The sequence below is a fragment of the Saimiri boliviensis genome, chromosome 5, assembly GCF_048565385.1.
Source record: "Saimiri boliviensis isolate mSaiBol1 chromosome 5, mSaiBol1.pri, whole genome shotgun sequence".
Taxonomy (NCBI): Eukaryota; Metazoa; Chordata; class Mammalia; order Primates; family Cebidae; genus Saimiri; species Saimiri boliviensis.
The window spans coordinates 150,021,163-150,042,736 of record NC_133453.1 but is presented as its reverse complement, the minus strand read 5'-3'; the positions used below and the strand labels follow the sequence as shown (position 1 = coordinate 150,042,736).

Genomic DNA, 21,574 nt, shown 5'->3' with positions numbered 1-21,574 from the left:
CAGAAAATACATGCGAATCACTGAAGCCACGCACAACACACTACATATACACACGCCACACACCATAAACACACAGCACACCACATATACACATGCCACACACCGTACACACACACCACACACCACATATAAACATGTCACACACCATACACACACAACACACCACATACACACGCCACACACCATAAACACACAGCACACCACATATACACATGCCACATACCATACACACACAACACACCACATATACACATGTAACACATCATACACACACAACACACCATACACACACATGCCACACACCATAAACACACACCACACCACATATACACACGCCACACACCATACACACACAGCACACCACATATACACTTGCCACACATCATACACACACACCACACAGAAGCCACACACCACACACAAACACACCAGGAGGCCGGGAGGGAGGCGACCCTGAGCCTGAGGTCCGCAGGGGCAGCGGTGGGAGCAGGCTGGCTGCACACGAGGGAGGGCAGGCCAAGCGGCTCCCAGCACTGCAGAAGGAAGCAGCACCCGGCCTTCCCCAATCCGCTTCGGTGCACCCGCCTTTCACGAGGCTCCAAACGCCCTCCTGCCAGCCTTGCCCTCCGTGCGTGAGGCCACGGCACCACCTCGTGGACACTTTTCAGTGCCCACTTTCAGTGCCCACGCCTGCATTGTCTGCATGCTCCATAGATATTCCATCTCTGAGAACAGGGAGACGCTGGGAGGTTTGGCACTGGGACATTCTCCATGGGTTCACTGCCATGTATGCATTTTTATTTGTTTCATGCATCTCCTCGTGAAGAGGATGAGGATACTACCGACATTGAGGGTCTTGCGCAGTCTAAATGGGTTTCTGTTTCTAAAGCTCTGGTTCCTCTCTCATTAGGACGACGGTACCTGAAGCCTTTGTGGGGTCAGAACCTAAGAAAGCAAGTACGTGCTGGAGAGGGTCCATTTGCAAAGGCTGATGTGGTCCTGCGTGAGATGTGTGCCCGACAGTCCAGAGTGTGGCCTGGCCAGACGCCACTGACTGCAGCAGGTGCAGACTGCTGGGCTTCTCAAAAGGCCCAGAACACTTCTGGTCACGTTTTCAAACCAAACGTGCAAGAAATGTGTGTGGAAATGTCCTTTATCGTATGCTGCAAGAACAATTTTTAGCAAACACAAATCTGACTTGTTGTTCAACTAGCAGAATCTAAGCACAGAACATGTCTGTGAAACAGCAATACTCTGGGTCTCCTTCCAAGTCCCTCAAAAGAAGGTCTGAGTGGTGAGATGGCCTCATTCAGGAAAAGGTAGTCTCATTCATTCCCAGGCACACAGAAGTTCCTCCTGAGTGCCCAGTGCCAGTATGACATGGAATATATGGAATGACACAGGACACACTTATCACACACGTGTCATACATGATGGAGACATGTATGTCCAAAAGACGCTCAGTGGAGCACACAGAACTTCAGCTGGGAAGTCAAAGGCAGTGTGCCCACCATGCCGCCCCCGCCCCACTGTCTCCCTCCACAGCAGGCTGTTGCAAAGCCTCTGTCTTCTGTGACTGAGGACACGAGGCAGGGTGTGGGTGCGTGTCTACGGACAGGAGTGTGCTGGGGAGGCTCTGTGTCGCCAACCTTGGGAACAAGGCTCATTCCGAATTAAGTCCGGACAAGGGAGCTCTGTGAGGCATGTCCCAAAGCAAAAAAGCAAAGCTGAAGTGACCGCACATTCTGAGATGAGTAACTGTTACATATGGTTTCTAGCAGATTGGCTAACTGCATCTCATGTAGCACAATGGGCTGAAACTTCACTTTCATTTTTATATATAAGGTGCCAGAGAGGAAGTCATAGATGATCTCTACTCTCACCGATGGAAGTGAAACTGCTACTATTTTTTCCAGAGAACGGTTTGAAAATTTGTATTAATATCAAAAATTTATGTTTTGTCCAATTCCTAGGATTTATTCAAAGGATATACATAGGTGCTTGGACCACAATGTTATCACAGAGAAAAAAATCGATATATCATGATTTTTTTTTTTTTTAGCAGAAATTATGTAAACACAGGATAGCCACATGATGGGATGTGCCATATCACAAAGTTTCAAAGCCAGTTTAATGACATGGGCAAGTGTTTTCAATGTTGTATATTTTAAATTGTAAAGCTACTCACAAAAGTTTTTGGTGAATGAGGCCAGTCAAAAACCGCAGACTAGGTATTCACACACACAGGCATACACATATGTGTCTACAGGGAGACACAGAAAAATGATACACACAGAAATAGTCACGATGATTCTCTTTGGTCTTGGTGTTTTCACAAAATTCACACTTTGTAATTTTCTATGTTCTACAAATTTTTAAATCATATTTTGATCCTTGCCAATGTAAAATGTGTTACTTTAAAAACTGCAAGTCACCCAACACCTCTGGTTTCACGACAGAAGCTTTGAACTTGGCAAGTATAGCTATTCACGGTTGTACATACGTGCAAACACATCCTGGTGTCCAGTTCAAAACTTCCAGATACAGACTATCCCAAGTTACCGATGACATTATTTGCTATGAACTACCCATCCTGAAGCATGTGACAGTGCTGCCCCCAGGTGGCCATTCAAGAAATACGCATCTTTCCTGGCAGTTTTCAAATAATGAACCAGACTCGGCTATACAGCGAGCTACACAGCATTAGAAAAGAGAAAAAACCCACCAGCCGAACAAAGAAAACACACACACACACACACACACACACACACACACACACACAGACACACACACAGACACACACACACAGACGAGACAGTGGCCAAGGACTCATGACTACTAAGTGACAGTCAGGACGTAAACTTCAGTCAGTCCAACTCCAAAATCCGGGAACTTTTCACTAGGTATTGCCCCAATTCACAGAGTAAGCAGTGGCTTCCACTCGTGACAAAAAAATCTAACCGGAGTGTAAGCAATCATAAAAATGTGTCTTCCTCAGAGTAACCACCACAGTATCCAGGGGAATACATACTGTGCAAAACAGGGGACGCAGGGTGCATTCAGCGCGCAACTGTCTGGCGTGACTTCACTAGGGGCAGCGTATTCTATTCCCGCTGTAAAACTGTCTACGGTGTTTGCCCACATGCTTCTGTTACACAGGCATAGGCAAGTGACCTTGGGTGGAGCAGCCGCCGGGCTCTCCGGGCCAGGCAGGACCATGTGGGCTGGCAGAGCGGCCTTCTACAGACGCCCTCCTTGCCTGCTGTTGTCACGGGAGCCCGCGAGGGGACTTGCTTTCCTGTCGGGGGCCCCAAGACGGGGGACATACCTTAGGTGGCCTCACTGTGTGTTCTCACAGGAGCCTGCACTTCCAGAGGGTGTGGGAAGATGGGAGATGAAAGGGAGCCGCCGCCTCCCAAGTCACTTGGCTATAACCTCTCTGTGCACTATACAGCTTACCTAAGGGTGCATGTGTCATGGCACCTGGTGTGCTCTCTGAGACAGGTGGCCACGCTGTACTTCCGTCATCTGGAGGGGACCAGGCACCTGGTCATTGCTGCTACACAATGACAACCAAAAGCTCTACCTCCCCTCACCCAAGAAAACAATGAGGGGACAGTCATCCTCCGGACCCCAGATGACCTCAGGACAGTCCCTGGGTTCAGCTCCCCTCCCCTCTCCAGGCCCACCAAGGAGGGCGTGGCAGGGAGGAACTGCTCCGAGCTTCCCTTGGAGGGACCTGACTGCCCTGCCTGATGCTGGAAGCCTAAGTCTGGGCACCGCTCGGTCGAGCGGCTCTTTCCATTTGCTGAAAGACGGTTCTCACAGAAATTGGTCAGTACCTTATAGGCATCCTCTTGAGGACCCAACAGGAAATGTTTGCTGCCCTCTTTGGGCTGATTCTGAGAAGCTGCCGAATTTCATTTGTAAAATTCATGAACGCATGACCCAACAGCGGTAGGAAGTTCTTCAGAGCCAACATCATGGATAAGCCCCAGAAAAGTGACTCAGGCTCACTGCCAGACATTTGGGGAGCAAATGGCATACATTCTCTCGGCTTCTTTCGAATCTCAAATGTCAAGAATTCCAGCTCGTTCAATTGTGCGTATCTTTGAATGCTAATTTAAAGGAATTCTGGAACGTGGCAGGGATTTCCCATTAAAAAATCCTATTCAGTATGGTTAACTATAATTTACTGTACATTTTCAAAAAGGTAGAAGAGAGGGTTTTGAATGTTTACAACATAAATGGTTAAGTGTTTGAGGCGATATGTATGCTCATCACCCTGATTTGATCATTATACACTGAATACACATATTAGTCTGTATTTCATATAGATGTACCATTATCACAGGTCAACTAAGAACAAAAAAAATAAAAAGTACAATGACCTGTATAGAGTTGCTTTTAGGAAAATGGTAACTGAACTCCTGCCAACATTTCTAGATAGGTATCTCAGGTTAAAGGGCATCTCAGGGGCTAAGCACGGTGGCTCATGCCTGTAATCCCAGCACTTTGGGAGGCCAAGGTGGCGGATCACCTGAGGTTAGGAGTTTGAGATCAGCCTGGTCAACATGGTGAACCCCCGTCGCTACTTTAAAAATACAAAAATTAGCTGGGCATAGTGGAGGGTGCCCATAATCCCAGCTACTCGGGAGGCTGAGGCAGAAGAATCACTTGAACCTGGGAGATGGAGGTTGCGGTGAGCCGAGATCACACCACTGCACTCCAGCCTGGGTGACAGAGTGAGACTTGGTCTAAAAAAAAAGTTTAGGGGGGCATCATGGGAACATAGTTTGTTCTACATTTTCGTATTTTATCTTTTTGCTTAGGTCTAAGACCTGAAAAAAGTTAAAGATACATTTGTATTTGAAAAATTTACCAAATTTTCCTATTTCTTCCAATATTTGGTATTTGGTTTCATAAGTAACATAACGGACACCGTTGTGCACAAAGCTGACATCACAGTCCTAATGAGTTCCCTGGGATGGACACTGTAGGAATGACCACATCAGCCTACGGCACCGGCTTTCCATGGCTTGACAGCGTGGCCTCTTGCCGACCAGAAGGACCTGGCACTCAAGGGCCCAGCCACGGGGTGATTGGTGCTTCCGTGCTTCCTATTTCACCGGCTTTGCTAAGTCAATAGGTAAAACCGCTGTGGCATGCTGGCTCTAGCTCCACCGCATTAAAATTCACAACACTTGGAACTGGAACTATTCCCACTTTCCAAATGTTGTATACGACTGAGAAAGAAACTCATTATCAACCTTGCAGCTCATTAGCAGACTCTTCCTCTGCACAAACAGCCACTAATTACCACTGGCAAGTCACTCTGGTTCTCACCTCTCCTTGGCTTCCTTCTGGGTGTGACACTCCCAAAAAGCCACTTTCTATTTAATGATGCTGGTGTCCCCCAAATTTTCAAAGGTGGTGGATTAAACAGAAACATTGCTCACACCTGAGCTCAAACTCCTGTTGCCTCTTCACTAGTGTGTGATCCTGGGCTGGTGACCAAACACCCCTAAGCCGTCCTCTCTGTCCATGAATGCATGGTGTCACCTGACTGGCAAGGTTTTCTGAGCACTGGAGGATGCTGTGACTATAAAGCTGCCTGCTATACAGACTCAGTAAGAGGCCCCCTTCCTGCCTCTTCCCCTTGTAAGCAATGACACTAATTCACCATCCCATGTGGGCACAATGTCTCAGATGAGAGAGCGTCCCATTGTCTTCTAGAATTAAAATTGCATGTATTGGCTGGACATGGTGGTGCACACCTGTAATCCCAGCACTTTGGGAAGCTGAGGCCAGTGGATCACCGGAGCTCAGGAGTTTAAGACCAGTCTGGTCTTGGTAGTGAAACCTCCTTTCTACTAAAAATATAAAAATTAGCTGTGCATGGTGCACACGCCTGTAATCCCAGCTACTTGGGAGGCTGACGTAGGTGAATCTCTTGAACCCAGGAGGCAGAGGTTGCAGTGAGCCGAGATAGCACCACTGCACTCCAGCCTCTCAAAAAAAGAAAAGAATCAAAGCTTAATTTGTTCCCCGTTAATCAACAGGACACAGTGTGTCAAAGTATTCACCAGAACATATAGTAGGAAACACAGATCCTCCAAAGACGAGAGCGTCAGTATTACTTTCCACTAGGATTACTCTTTTTAAATATGAAGTTGACTGTGAAAAATTGTAGCAAGACAGAGAGATTCCAATACCTACGCAAAAGACATGTACTTCCTTTTCTAAAGTCGACTTTATTGCTGCTGTTTTTTCCATTTAAAAAGTATTTTCTGAAGCCTACTTCTGTAGACTCACTTTGGAAACTTTGAAAAACTCTAAGGAAGCCTTTCTCATTGATCAGTTTATTGATTTGCTCCAGGAAAATGAATAATTCAAAATGTAAAAAGTGACTAACAGTTAGTTTAAATTATAAATACTAAAATTAAGTCTAACACTGGAATGTTATCAAAGCATGTGAGAAATGGGCTTTTAAAACTTACATAATTGCAACAAAAGAAAAAGAGGAAAGGAAAGGAAGAGAAAGGAAAAAAATCCCCTTAGGTTTTATTTTTTCTTTGTTTCTTTCTCTTTTTTTTTTTTTTTTTTTGAGAATGTCTCACTGTCACCCAGGCTGGAGCGCAGTGGTGCAATCATGGCTCACTGCAGCCTCAAACTCTTGGTCTCAAGTGATTCTCCCACATCAACCTCCCAAGTAGGTAGGACCAGAGATGCAGGCCTGCTTCCCTGGCTGCTTTTATTTTTATTTTTTGGTAGAAACAGGGTCTCACTATGTTTCTCCTGCTAATCTCGAACTCCTGGCCTCAAGCAAACCGCCCACCTCGGCCTCCCAGAGTGTTGGGATTGCAGGTGTACAGGCGTGAGCCACGTCCGGTTCTCTTTAGATGGTTAAATCTTCTATAACAGTTTTTCCGACTGACATTAACTGGGCCATGGTTCCAAACAGGCTCTTGAGCTTGAACCAAATAAACGAGGACAAATGACAGACGGCCACGGACTGACGACTGCCCAGGGAGAGAACGTCCAGGAGCGTGGCTGCGGGAGACGGGCCCCCGCGGGCGAGGCCTCACACCTGCGCTCTCGGGCGCGCCCCCGGCCCCCACCCCCGGCCCCGGCCCCCTTGGGGCGCTCACCGCATGGTGTAGAGCAGGGTGCCATCGTCCTCCAGCCGCAGCAGCTTGTTGGGCGTCGTCATGTTGTGCGCGATGGACTTCTTCCCGTTGTGGAAGAACGTGTCGGGGGTCCAGATCTTGCTGGCGAGGAGGTTGTTGAGAGGGAGGCGCTGCATCGGGCCCTTAAACCGGAGCCTTTCGTCTTTCCAGCTTTGCCGGAAAAACACGTCGATGGTGTACTCCTAGCGCAAAGGAAAGCGCCAGGCGGTGAGCGCGCGGGGCCGGGCGGGAACCTGCGCGCGGAGTGGGAACCGGGTGCCCGGCCACGCCCCGGGACCTACCATTTCTGTGTCGGACACTGGACCGAAGCTGGTGACGTAGATGTCCGTCCTCACCTGAGTGATGCGTTCTGAAACACAGACAGAGGTCCCTGCGCTGCACCGACTCACGGGGGCACCTGCCACTCCCTCGTGCTCCCAGTCCACTGACCAGCGTCACCCTCTGCCACTGGTGGCTTTTGCGGTGCGTTTCCTAAATGTGCAGGTCTTGACAATTACCAGATGAAACCAAGCTGCTCCCCACTATGCACCCTGACATGAAATTCCCACTGTACAGAAGGCAGCTTGGCGCTCCTCCTCCTCCTGGCCCCTGGGAGCAGTCCTGGAAAGACCTGCGCTGAGGCCTCGCTGAGGGCCTTCGGGGTTTTGCAAACACCTGAGCTCCCATTTCCTCCTCTGTAAACCTGGAACAATGATGCCAGCCTGGCAGCACAGAGCGGTGCCGTCCCCATAGAGAGGGGCTTTGGAAAGGGTCCGGCAGTTCAGGGTGCAGGGGGCTGAACTTCCAATCAAAGCTGGAGGCCCTGGGTGGCCTCCAGGAAAGGACAGATGAGAACCTGCCCAGGGTGCCCCGAGACAGAAAGGAAGACCCACGTCTCCTTATGCGGCGTTTTGAGTTGTTATTATAGAAAGCCCTATCATGGAAGACAGATTACAAAGAAAATTACTGCAAATAGGTAAAGTGATGCAAGTGGCTAATACTATTTGGGGGGAAACCTGTGTGTTCCCTGGGCACGATCAGGGCCCTGTAAGTCCCTGCGGTCATGAGCAGGAAGAAATTCAAAGTGCACCCCAGCGCATACCAGGTAACTCCCTGCTGCTCTGAGAGCCTGCCTGTCCATCAGCTCAGAGTGTGGTGATCACCTGTCCGCATGGCGTGCACCTGTGTGTGGGCAGGTGTCTGACTGACGCTGTGCACTGTATGATGCAGGTGCCTGGGTGATGCTGTGTTGTAGGATGCAGGTGTCTGTGTGATGTGTGTGTTGTATGATGCAGTGTTCCTGTCTCCTCACTGAGATACCAGCCCCAGCAGGGTGGCCCGGCAGGCTCTCTGTGGTATCCTCTGTCTTTGCAGGACTGGCAGGCAGGGAGGATGAGAAAATGCCTCAAGTACTGATGGCAGTGCAGGGCTTCTCTAGATGCTCGGACCCTTCTGAGTGTGTTCAAGGGACTCGACTGCAGGGCACAGAGGCCTGGGAACATGGTTCAGAGGGCAGAGGAAAAGACTGTCAACAGGCCTGTGCCCAAAAGTCAGAGTGGGAACTCACACTTTAAGTGGATCTCCCTGTTAAAAATGAAAATGCTGGTCCAGGCGTGGTGGCTCACACCTGTAATCCCAGCGCTTGGGAGGCCAAGGTGGGCAGATCGCCTGTGGTCATGAGTTCAAGACCAGCCTGGCCAACATGGTGAAACCCCGTCTCTACTAAAAACACAAAAATTAGCCAGGCTTGGTGGTGGGAGCCTGTAATCCCAGCTACCGGGGAGGCTGAGGCACGACGATGGCTTAAACCCAGGAGGCAGAGGCTGCAGTGAGCCGAGATCCCACCATTGCACTCCAACCTTGGCAACAAGACCGAAACTCTGTCTCACACACAAAAAATGCAAATACTACAGAACTAAACATTTTCCTCCACGAATGTATTCACAGGAAAGTTTCTACCTCACCTAACCCAACAAGTTCCGACGCCGCGTCCAAACTGTACAGCCAAGGGTACTGCACATGCCGGAAACTGCACACATCCTTAGCACAAAAATTCAGCTGGGACAGGTGAGCCCTATATGCACAATCAAATCAGTTCATTTTTACTGAATTCCATAGTGTCGAAGTAAATGCTATGACTACGGCCATGACGAAGAATTAAATGTATAACCGTACAACCCATAAGGATAGAAAGGATGACTGCCTTCCACAGTGGAATTCTGAAAAGGACTCGCATAGATACAAGAGGATGAGGTTCGGCCGGGCGCGGTGGCTCACGCCTGTCATCCCAGCACTTTGGGAGGCCGAGGCGGGTGGATCACAAGGTCGAGAGATCGAGACCATCCTGGTCAACACGGTGAAACCCCGTCTCTGCTGAAAATACAAAAAAATTAGCTGGGCGTGGTGGCACGTGCCTGTAATCCCAGCTACTCAGGAGGCTGAGGCAGGAGAATTGCCTGAACCCAGGAGGCGGAGGTTGCGGTGAGCCGAGACCACGCCATTGCACTCCAGCCTGGGTAACAAGAGCAAAACTCTGTCTCAAAAAAAAAAAAAAAAAAAAAAAAAGAGGATGAAGTTCATTTTACATTATTTCTTAACATAGGGTAATCTCAGCTTTGGTAACACCAAAAATCTGGTTCCTCCTTACGATAACAGACTAGACATCACGATTATCTGGGAAGAGCAGATTTTGCAGAGGTCCTTTGGGAAGACCACTTTCCCCAGCTTCTGGTGTCTGGAAAATAACAAAGAATGCAGGACCCTTGGCAAGAGTGGAAAGCCATCAAACCAACGGCCTTGCAGGGAAGCTTTTAGGAATTGTTTGAATCGAGCAAACGCAAGCTTGAGATGTAGTGTAGGCCGTTTCTGGATCCTTGCCAGGCCCGGCAGAGCGGGGCACACTCACCTCCCAGGCTCTCACCTCCCAGGCCCAGCTGAGGAGGGCACACTCACCTCCCAGGCTCTCACCCCCCAGGCCCAGCTGAGGAGGGCACACTCACCTCCCAGGCTCTTACCTCCCAGGCCCAGCTGAGGAGGGCACACTCACCTCCCAGGCTCTCACCTCCCAGGCCCAGGTGAGGAGGGCACACTCACCTCCCAGGCTCTCACCTCCCAGGCCCAGCTGAGGAGGGCACACTCACCTCCCAGGCCAGGCCGAAGTCTATTGTCATAGCCATCCAGGAGCCCGTCCAAGATCCTGGTGAATATCGTGATGTTGTCATTGGTTTCATCTTTCACTGAACTGGTTGGCATCTGCGAAAAACTTTTAAAAAAGAGAAACAAGAGGAAGTGTTACAATGTATTGTTTCTTAACAAATTCTTCTCAAGCTACAGAAACCAAGGAGTCAGGTGGAGGCTCGTCTCCTGAGATGCGGACTTGAGAACACAGCTCCCACACTGCCCGGGGGACTGTCTGGCCGTGATACACCTCAGCTCTCGAACATCCGAGGATACTCCTCTCAGAGCTACTGACCCAAACTCCTAAGCTGGGGTTCAAAGCCTGTATCATTCTGCGATTCTAAGGAGTTGGTTTATGTCGGCACGTTAGCCACGTTAACAACCAGTTAGCCACTGCGCATGGACTGGCGGAGTCTAAGCCACTCACAGGGGATTTCAGAAGTTTGGTTTAAACACACAAAACCGTTCTCGTATCGCCAGAGTCACCTGCACTGGGTGCTGGGGCGTGAAGCGGATGCTGAAAAACTTTACTAGGTTGCTGAGCTCAAACCTCACTGCATCCTTAGTTGGGCTGGGCACGTTTGTGCTGTGAGGAATATGCCAGGATCGGAGAGTTAGCAGCAGACATGGTGGAGCCTGTGTCATCTCTGGGGTCCTGAACCCTTCAGTGATGCTCGCTCACAGCACACTGTGTGGGACCCAGTGTCACACAAGAAACCCCCGAGAAGAGTGGGCTGAGCCTCAGGGAAGACACAAGAACATTTTTTGTTTGCTGAGCGAAGGGATCCAGGCTCCCAAAGCGTATGCACCATGAGCAGAAGGAAACCAGAAACTGCCCTAGCAGATCTAGACAAGCTGAGGACAGTGTCCAGGGGCACAGGGAGTCCCCAGGCCCAGAAGACAGCACCACAGCGGAGAAGCACGGATCCCACCTCCTACAGCTGCTTGCACATGTGCAAAGAGCAATCGGTTTTTAATTACCGAGCAGTTGACTGCAAATTTGGCTTCATGGGGACTTACCAAACTGAAAGCTAGCTATGGCTCCCAAGAAGTAAGCACCCTGGGCACTTGGGAGAAGAACACGTGATTCCCCTTATGTCCCTGAAGAGCCTGGCTGTGGGGCCCTAGCTCTGCTTAAAGCGCTTTGTCCCCATGAAAGAGCTGAAATCAGAGCTGCCAGCCGCCCGCCCTGGAGAGATGCTGAGGTCAGAATCCAGGCCTGCCTGCTCCATCCTGTTCTTAAAAGTCTGTCATTTTCATTGATTGCATCTCACAGATCAATTCTTTGCTGGCCCTAAAACTATTCCATTGTTAATAGAATAAGAGAATAAAGAATAAAGTTTTTCTTTTTAATCTAATTTTCACATCACCCTAAAAATGCATAGAGTCGAAGCTCTAACAAGCTAGAATTCATTCCTGCTAGTATGGAGCCCACGGAGGTATGCTTTTTTTTTTTTTAACTCCATGATTTCATATTTATAAACATTAAATTCCCCTTTCTCTAACATCCACGACAGTTCACACTTCGGAAGGACAAAGGGCTATGCCCAGCAGGCTCATACCAATGAACAGCCTCCTTCTTCAAGGTTTTGGGGAAGGGGGTGGGAAAAAGTGGTTATATTTTGTACCTGCCCAGTGTGTAACTAGTGGTCACACCAGATCTGCCTCACGATGCACGTCTCATGGACTTCACAACCGTCATCAAGTTTGCAATTCCATTTTAGGCCATGTCCAGGTGCTCAGGTTTTGGAAGGTCTTTCCTGTCTCTTTACCTTATAAATTGAGGTGAGAGCACGTGCGGAAGGAGAAAAAGCCTAGTATCTTATCGTTTAACTTGAAGTTTTCTTTTTTTTCTTTTTTTTTTTTGAGACGGAGTTTCGCTCTTGTTGCCCAGGCTGGAGTGCAATGGCGCGATCTCGGCTCACCGCAACCTCCGCCTCCTGGGCTCAGGCAATTCTCCTGCTTCAGCCTCCTGAGTAGCTGGGATTACAGGCACGTGCCACCATGCCCAGCTAATTTTTTGTATTTTCAGTAGAGACGGGGTTTCACCATGTTGACCAGGACGGTCTCGATCTCTTGACCTCGTGATCCACCCGCCTCGGCCTCCCAAAGTGCTGGGATGACAGGCCTGAGCCACCGCGCCCTGCCAACTTGCAGTTTTCTAAGCTACTCTGTCCTTTGCTGTGAAAGTGTTCCTAACTCGGGTTTGACGGTAATAGCCCCGGCCATCACAAGGGCTTGACTTCACGACTGACCATCTGGAGACTGTGCAGCCAGCGATGCCTCTGTGAGCGTTGTTTTCTGTGGCTCTCTCCAGAAGCAGAGACAGACGCACTGCTCAGCTAGTTTCAGGGAAACGGCACCCCAGGGGGCTCCAAATCCCACTGACAAATCCCCTAATCATTTCCCACAGCGATGGAATAGAATGCTTTGCTGAAGAATTTCAAAGCTTGGATTCCACTTCCGGATCAAAACTGTTTTTGTTGGTTTCAGTGTATCTTCACGCATTTGCACATAATTATACTTTTCTTGGAGGAATTTCAGTGTCTGGCCTTTCCTGCTGTTAACTACCTTTTGCATTTATCTGTGGACCTTTGTATGACAGAGGCCAGAGCTGGGGATTTGCAGTGTTTTCTTTGTTGTATTAACTGAAGATTGCCAGGAGGAGGGAAGAAACAGATTCTTAAAAAGTTCCGAAGATGTCTATCAGGTGGGAGCAGAGGGGTGCTTTGTTTTTTCATGAACTGGAGGCCATAGGCCCTCCTAAAAAAAATGTTTCATCTGTAGTGCATGGTTATGAAATACATCGCTTTCTCAGCCATGGAGAGAAAGCCCCATGCTGTATCATAGAAGGCAAATGCTGTGTTTTCTCAGCCCCTGGTGTGTGAGTGCCTTCATAAGGGAGACCTTCACGGACGCCCCGGGAACTGGCTAGCGCCTCTATCAAGCTGCATGATCTTCCAGGACTGCTGCTAAGCTAAGGAGGAACTTGAGCTTGCTTTGTTCCATCTGGCTCACTGAAAGCACTTCAAAAACAAAGCAACAGAGTAACACAGGGCCACGCCTTTGGTGAGCAGTAACGTGCAGTGTGACGGGTGAGTCCCACAGGTGGAGACGGCGATGTCCTCATCACAGGGACACTCACTCCGTTTAGGGTCAGCAGGGAGCCTGGACTCCCTGACACTCCACTTCTGCTTTTCTCAACTGCACTGAGGACAGTGCAGGAGCTCTGCTCATCCTGGGGTCGAGCGGCGGGCGTGAGTCCTTCAGGGACAAGTAAAGGCTCCGCTCTTCGGGAAAGAGAATTTTTGGGAGCTGAGATTACATCCCTATTCCTGAAAAATAGTCTTAGACATAATAGAAATACTTGGAAAATTGGGTGACTTACCCTTCAATTTTAGTCTAGGTTAATTTCACTATGTTCTCGTAAAGTAGGAATGATTTCCTTATTATTTAAGGGACATTCTCTACAAAACGTGTCCCACTTACGCCATGTTCTCAGTTCCATCATTCTCCTCGTTTGGTATTTGAAAGGGTACAAGTTACGGATTCAGTTCTGAAGAAGAAAACACCTGCTTAGCACTGTCACACCAGCACCGGTGCGGGTGAAGGCAGTGTGTGATGTGGCTCTTTGTGATGTTACCTTTTGCACACGGCTGACCACTTCTGACTTACACATGAAATCGATCGTGGCAACTGCGGACGTACTTTAATTGGAGATAACTTTGGGAGTTGAAATGGGTCGGTTTTAAGCTGCAGCTTATCTGTCTTCTTAAATTTCGTTCTTCCCCAGTATTTAATGACTCCTGAGAAATGTCTCTTCCATTTATTTGTCCGTTACTTTCAGGTCATTAAATGAGTACCTCTAAGTGGCACCATTATGCGATGTCTTCCTGAAATGCCCAACACCCATCTCTTAAGCACCACACTAGAAAAACAACAACAAACAATGTAACAGAAAAACAAAACTATGATGGACACTGGCCAGACAGTGAGGGTCAATCCCAGGGTTCCAAATCAGAGCTTTCCCCTCTCACGGTGGAAAGCATGGACAGGTACCACACTGTTTTATGAGGTGCTGAGTCTGTACCATGGAACATCAAACCGGAACCTTCAATATTCCTCCAAAATCCTAAAATCGCCCGGTCCTCCCTGCAGCTCTGAAATCATGCTCAAGTGTATTCCTCACTCTTCATGGAGGTTTCCATTCTTGCCCTTGAGTCTGCTGCCCAAATCAGAATCCTGCTGCCCACAAGGCAAAACCCAAGCCCAGTGGCCCCACAGGCCGGAGGAGGCTCTCCCACCCTGCTCTCCTTCCTAGACTCAGCCCTGTCCCTCCTCACTGGAGGCCCGGCACAGGTGATGACACAATGATGTTCCATCCCGGTCCTCACACTCATTCTCCCCATTCCCTCGCCATCCCCATCAGTGAGCACATCTGCTCTAATACCACCGCTCCTTAAAAAAGACTTTCATTCGGCCCAAACTCCCTTCCAATCACTGCCCCATTCTTTGCCCCTCTTCTCACGAAAACTCACTGGGAGACCTGTCCCTACAAGCAACCCCGCTGCGTCCCCTCCCTTCTCTTGCAACCACTCCACCAGGCCTTCACTGCCTGCAGCCCATGGAAGCTTCTCTTCTGGAGGCCAGGAGTGAACTCCACATGGCCAAATCCAAAGATCAAGTCTTGGTTCTCGGCTCAGGTGACCTGTGGGCAATGTTCCTACAGGCCTTTCCACTTAGCCTCAAGGCATGACTGTCTTTCCCTTCACTTGCCTCTTCCCCCACTCTTGCTACCACCCTAACCTTCCTGCCTTCAGAACACGAGCATGCTCCAGGAAACAATCCAGACATCCTTCCCTTTCTGTCTGCACCTAACCTCTGACTGTCTTATCTAATCCAGTGGCTTACATACCTCCCAATGTGTGGAAACACCTCAGGTCCACACCCCCAGCCTAGTCCCTCTGTCCTTCAGATCCCTATATCCATGCAGAGACCTAGTGGTGTCTCCAGAGGCTTCCCACACCCACCACTGCACCTGTGTCCTTCCATACCTGAACCTGCATCTGTGGCCTTCCTTCCATACCTGAACCTGCACCTGTGACCTTCCTTCCATACCTGAACCTGCACCTGTGACCTTCCTTCCATACCTGAACCTGCATCTGTGACCTTCCTTCCGTACCTGAACCTGCACCTGTGACCTTCCTTCCGTACCTGAGCCTGCACCTGTGACCTTCCTTCCATACCTGAACCTGCACCTGTGACCTTCCTTCTGTACCTGATCCTGCACCTGTGACCTTCCTTCTGTACCTGAACCTGCATCTGCGGCCTTCCATACCTGAACCTGCACCTGTGACCTTCCTTAAGTACCTGAACCTGCACCTGTGACCTTCCTTCTGTACCTGAACCTGCATCTGTGACCTTCCATACCTGAACCTGCACCTGTGGCCTTCCTTCTGTACCTGAACCTGCACCTGTGGCCTTCCTGCCGTACCTGAACCTGCACCTGTGACCTTCCTTCTGTACCTGAACCTGCATCTGTGGCCTTCCATACCTGAACCTGCACCTGTGACCTTCCTTCTGTACCTGAACCTGCACCTGTGACCTTCCTTCTGTACCTGAACCTGCATCTGTGGCCTTCCATACCTGAACCTGCACCTGTGACCTTCCTTCTGTACCTGAGCCTGCACCTGTGGCCTTCCTGCCATACCTGAACCTCTTCCCTAGTACTCTCTCCAGCTCAGTGATAGGCAGGCAAACCTGTCAGGTTTTCTAGACAAATACCTGGGGGTCATCCCTGACTTCTCCCTTTCCTTCATGCCCACATTAACCCATCAACTAATGCTGCTGGCTGAGACAGCCCCTCCCCTGGGCCACCGCAATGACCTCTTCACTGTCCCCACTGTGTCTTCGGTTAGCCGCCTCTCATCTCACCCCAGATTCCATTCGATTCTTTCACCCTGCACCCAGAGTCAGCCTCAACGTGTCAGTCACACCACTGTCACATCTAAATTGGCTCATGTTTCAAACCTACCCAAAACCACTCAGTGGCCCTCACTGCCCTTCCAGACAAAAGCCAGCTGTCCTTCCTGAAGCTACCCTGCATGGCATAGAGCCCCTTCAGAGTATGATCCTGACCCCAGCCCTTCCTCCCTTACGACACTCCCTCTCGGCGTCCCTCTTCATCACACCCGCCCCTTCGCTGTTGCTAACATGCCAAGCACCTGCCACACAGCCCGGGATTCACCCGCCATTCCTCTTGCCAGTGCGGGTTTTTCTGCCAACAGCTTTGCTCACATCCTCACCTCCCTCGGATCTCTGCTCAAGCGTCTCCTTCCAGCACACGCACTATCTCTTACTCTGCATTACTCTTTGTGGCAATCATCGTAACCTACTGACACTTATTCCGTGCACTCCAGAGTGCACCCTCCTAGAAGGCAGGCCCCACTCTGCCCTGCCCCTCTGTGTACCTCAGCACCTGCAACAGTGCCTGCTGCATGATGAGGGCACAATTCACGCTGGTGTCGCTGCAGGGCAATGTCCCTGCGAGGCAGACACTGCAGACGTGGGCAGGGCAGTGACTTGCCGTGCTCCGGCTGAGGCCAGGAGCCTTCTCACCCTCTGGGTCCAGTGAACCCCAGAAGTCTCCTGGTTACGGTACCCAGAATGGCTTGCTGCCCTTAGCACACTCTCTCCCAACACAGACCTGGGCTTGGGGAAGCATTTGGCATAGGTTGGCAATTGATCCTTCACACCAGCCTTGTGATCCTGGACCCACGATTAATCTGACTTTGAGATCAGAGACCGAGTTGCAGGCAGGTTAAGTAACTCTTCTGACGTTACACAGAGAGCGTGTGGACAGAGATCGAAGCCGGGCAGCTACACTGCACTCTGTCGAAATGACACTTAACATCATCCTAAATATTCACCAGGGGTCCTGAAACAGGAACCGAACTGGCAGTGCAGTGATGGCCCAACTGCTTTTGTTAAAACTGAAAATAATTAACTGGCTCTGTGCTTCATTCACTGTCAGGCTGGCCTTTTGCTTTTAAAATAAGTTCTTAAATAAATAGAAACAAAATGGAGTTTTCAGAGAACTGCTAAAGCCTGTTTCCGCTGCTCGTTTGACTCTCACCAGCGAGGGATCCCTTCTCTACAGCACTCCAGTTCAGTCTGTATTCCGTGCTGGAGCTTCTTTGGGCTGCAATAGACAATGTTTGTATGGTGGGACCATGTGAGTTCTAGATTAGGATACTCTTTTGTTGCCCATAAATAGTCCCCCGCCGTCTCTCCCTTTTCATGGCATTGTAATAAAAATGAGGACCTTCTGGAGCAGGCTCTGTGGTGGAACATGCTAGCCCAGGCTGCATTCTCAGGGAGGCCCTGCCTTTAGCACTTTCTGATGGTGAAACTTGCACACACTTCTCTAAGCTCTAACGCCTGAGCTCTTTTCTCCTGCAAATTAAGAATCTTCTGTAAATTAAACAGTGCATTTTTTAAAAAAATGCATTCTGAATATTAAGGAGTTATGCTCATATACATGCTGGTAATTACTGTTCCTGCCAACAGACTTCTCTGGTGAGATTTCTTATTTTTGCTTGTAGTCCTTTCCTCTGAAATGTCTTATGAATTAAAATGTGCATCTGATGCAATTTGAACTTTTATACAAACACGAAAGCCCACACGCTCCAACTCCGAGCCTGCTCAGTGCCTGCTGAACACGCTGAAAGCTTCCTTTATAAAGCAGGTAACTAGGAAGTATTTTCTTTTGGGACTTTCAAAAAAAAGTGCTGGACATTCCCCTGTGGCCCTGATTAAGCCATCTACATTTTTTTTGCCACATGCAAGAACTGTCTTTCGGCTCTCTGGGGCTGCTGAAGCCTGCAGGTGCTGCCACTTGAGTTCCCGCTACCGCCTTCACTGGGCTTTCTGGGTGTTTTTTAGAATTGTCACCATGACTATTTGTCCTGGGCCTCATGAACCCACAGCTATGGTACAGGAAAAATCTGTCATCTGGGGATTCACAAGAGAGAATTTTCCATTTAAAAAAACATTGTTGAGTACCTGTGTGATTCTTTCTGCTCTACTTAAAAGAAGTGAACTGTCCTTGAGTGTGTGTATGAAATGGCCCTCTTCACAAAACCAACAGTCCACGCTGGCACACTTGGGTAGACAGATAAAGAAGATTGCATCTGCTCATGTTCAAAAGCTACTTCTCTGCAAGAACCTACTTTTAATTGCCGATTATAAAACACTGTTTTCCAAAGTCTGTTTGAATTGTGGCTCCCAATTAGTAAAATTGTTCAAAACATTTTTTATCAATCAGTAAACCTCCAAAACATATTTAAGGCAATAAAATTCAATGGACTCAGACTATGCCTTATTATTAAGCTGATAATCCTCAAGTTTATCTCACAATTGTCACTGATCTATCAAGTCTAATAAAGTATGATTTTCTTAATGAGAATAAATTAATTCCAGTTTAAATTTAACATTATGCATTTTGACATTATATGGGTGCCAATACTGTTTCTGAGCTAGTTTTTCTATACTATGTCGTTTACTGGACTTACTAAAATAAATATAATGCCTCAAATAATCCCAGGTCTTCAAATGTACGACAGCACAGGACTGACTGCCCAAAAAGAGCCTCATTCTGTCGCACGCCTGACTTGGGCTCCGTTCCATAATTTAAAACTAACAAAGAATTAGAAAGGCTATTGAAAATGAGCTGCTGGTGACTCCGATCAAATTGGGAAGATGACCAAGGAAGGAGAACACACTTGTATTTTCAAAGCAATTTCACATCGATGATCCTATACAATCACCAATAACACTGCACTTATCACAGCTATACATTTTCCAGCTGCCAGTGCCACACGTTTCACAAATGCTGCATCTCGACCTGCCCCATGCACTCAGCCCCACGCTTTCTTCCTCCTCGCCCCTGCCTGATTCTCTGCAGCCCTCCTCATGCCCTGCCAGTGCTCTGGCCTCTCAGGAGCCAGCACTTCTCTTGTCCTGCAATCATGTTCAAATTAAACCCTTCAGGGTGTCTCCTTTCCTCTTTCTTTCAAATCCAATCACATAAACTCTTTCTCGTGTGTATGTGGGGTGGGGGGGAATAAACAGAGCTGTCCCAGGCTCTTTTTCCTCCTTAATCCCCAAGTACTGAAAACTCTCTCCACCCTTTCAGAATTAAGTTCCCTCTTGTCTAGACGGGTCTGATCCAGCGCTACCCTGCAAACCGAGCGCGTTCAAGTCAGGGAGCCCAAGAAGTAACCGGGGAGAGTCACACAGGAAGCACTAAGGACTACAGTGCCCAAGGTCATGCACCCATCCTCCCGGCCTCCCAGCTAAAACACGGGCTAACAGTGCTCAGCTCATACGGTGGCTCCTAGGATTCACCCACAACACGTAACATAAAGAAAGGTGCTCCACATTGCGGTAGCTGTGTTTTCAAGATTTAAAGTGAAGTAAATATTAGGAAACTTCAATTGGGATTTGATACAATTATTCTTAAGTCCATTTAGATAACATACAAGTGAGAGGAGCCTTCTATAGGAAGGGAAAGAAATAGGGCCTGATGTCTTTTCTGATGTCTTTCGTGACTGCTGAAAGACACGCCCTGCTGGCCAGAGTGTGTGAGCCTGGCTTCCCTCTTTGCTAGAAACCCCACTTCATCAAAAGCAACTGGGCGTGCCGGGTCAAGTGTGAAAAGTGCTCCAAGAACTCAATATAAAATTCCTCTTACAAATATATCTTCTAATACAAATCATCTCAAATACCTAAGAAAACCTGTAAGTCAAATCTGGTCGCTACAGGAAAATCTGTAACAGCAAAATCATTCACTACGTAAACACCCTCAATGAGGGAAGAAGCTAACACGAGGCGCTCGTGCCGTCATACGTGCAGCTATTTAAAATAATACATTTTGACAAAATTGTTATACTGTCCTAGACATGAAAAAAGCACAGCACTAAACCACACCGCCTGATCCCAACTGTGTAAAAACACGCACAGAAGCAAGGGAAGTCAGCGCACCAAATGGGAAGCGTGGTTGTCTCTGGGTGGTGGAACTGAAGAGAGTCCTTTCATTATTGTTTTCTGTATCTCACATATTTGCTGCAGTTAGGAGGTACTGTTTTACGATGGACTATTGACCATATACCTAAAAGATTAAAAACTGCTCCAACAGTTAATTTTCTGGAGAGTTTGAGGGGTATTCTACCACTTACTCATTGTTAGTGTTCAGAGACTAAGACACCCCTCTGAAGATGATCTCAGAAAGCTACAGAACTAAATAAGAAAGCATAACTGCTTCTTGGGGCTAACCTCGTACACATATGACTTCCTATCTCAGACCTGAGTCTACCAGGAAGTGAAACCATTTCATGCTTAATCAATGCAAATTCACAATACATTTGGCCAAGATGTTTTTTCTCTTTTGTTTTTGAGACAAAGTCTTGCTCTGTCACCCAGGCTGGAATGCAGTGGCATAATCTCAGCTCACGGCAACCTCTACCTCCCAGGTTCAAGCGAATTCTCCTGCCTCAGCCTCCCGAGTGGCTGAGGTGACAGGCGTACAAGCATGTGCCTCCACTCTTGGCTAATTTTTGTACTTTTAGTAGATGCGGGGTTTCATCATGTTAGCCAGACTTTTCTCAAACTCTTGACCACACGCAATCCACCTGCCCCAGCCTCCCACAGTGTTAGGATTACAGGCATGTGCTACTGCACCTGGCCTGGCCAAGGTATTTTAAAGAAAATATAACGTGCCAACCCTGACATATTCCTCACCTCCGAAATGCTACCAAATATGTGTGGTATATCAAGCAAACCAACTACCTAATGCATTAGCTGACAGATTCGAAGATTCTGTGTGATTTCACTATGTGCAGACATTTCATTCAGAAGAACATTGTGAACATGCTAGTTTACAGCCTTTGACAGCTGCAGAGAACTTGTAAAGGAAAAGCTTCATTTAACAGATAAAAAAATCCCAAGGCATGGGAAGAGAGGTGTCCCCTCAAGATAAGCAGCAATGCTCTTTCCCAAGGGAATACTTGAAAGGCTCAAAGGCCTGAGCCGTGCGGCACGCCTGTTCCTATCGGTGTGGTTAGAGTGCACAGGCTGCCTGGCTTCTGTTGGTGAGGGACAGGCATCTTTGTTGGCTCAGCTCTGCTGGACAGAGTCCCAGCTGATGGCTCAGGCTAGCTCCTGGTGGA

At 48.5% G+C, this 21,574-nt stretch overlaps 1 protein-coding gene across 3 annotated transcripts in view; it reads right to left on the bottom strand.

The window, feature by feature from the left end:
- The window catches only part of GABRA5 (gamma-aminobutyric acid type A receptor subunit alpha5), a 66,202-nt gene that overhangs the window by 41,507 nt on the left and 3,121 nt on the right, over window positions 1-21,574 (bottom strand). For all 3 annotated transcript variants that reach the window (XM_074400140.1, XM_039480096.2, XM_074400141.1), the window contains exons 4-6: window positions 10,310-10,431; window positions 7,472-7,539; window positions 7,152-7,372 (exon numbers count right to left, since the gene is read on the bottom strand). In XM_074400140.1, coding sequence (XP_074256241.1) covers window positions 7,152-7,372; window positions 7,472-7,539; window positions 10,310-10,431 — 411 coding nt within the window. The remainder of the gene's footprint in view (window positions 1-7,151; window positions 7,373-7,471; window positions 7,540-10,309; window positions 10,432-21,574) is intronic.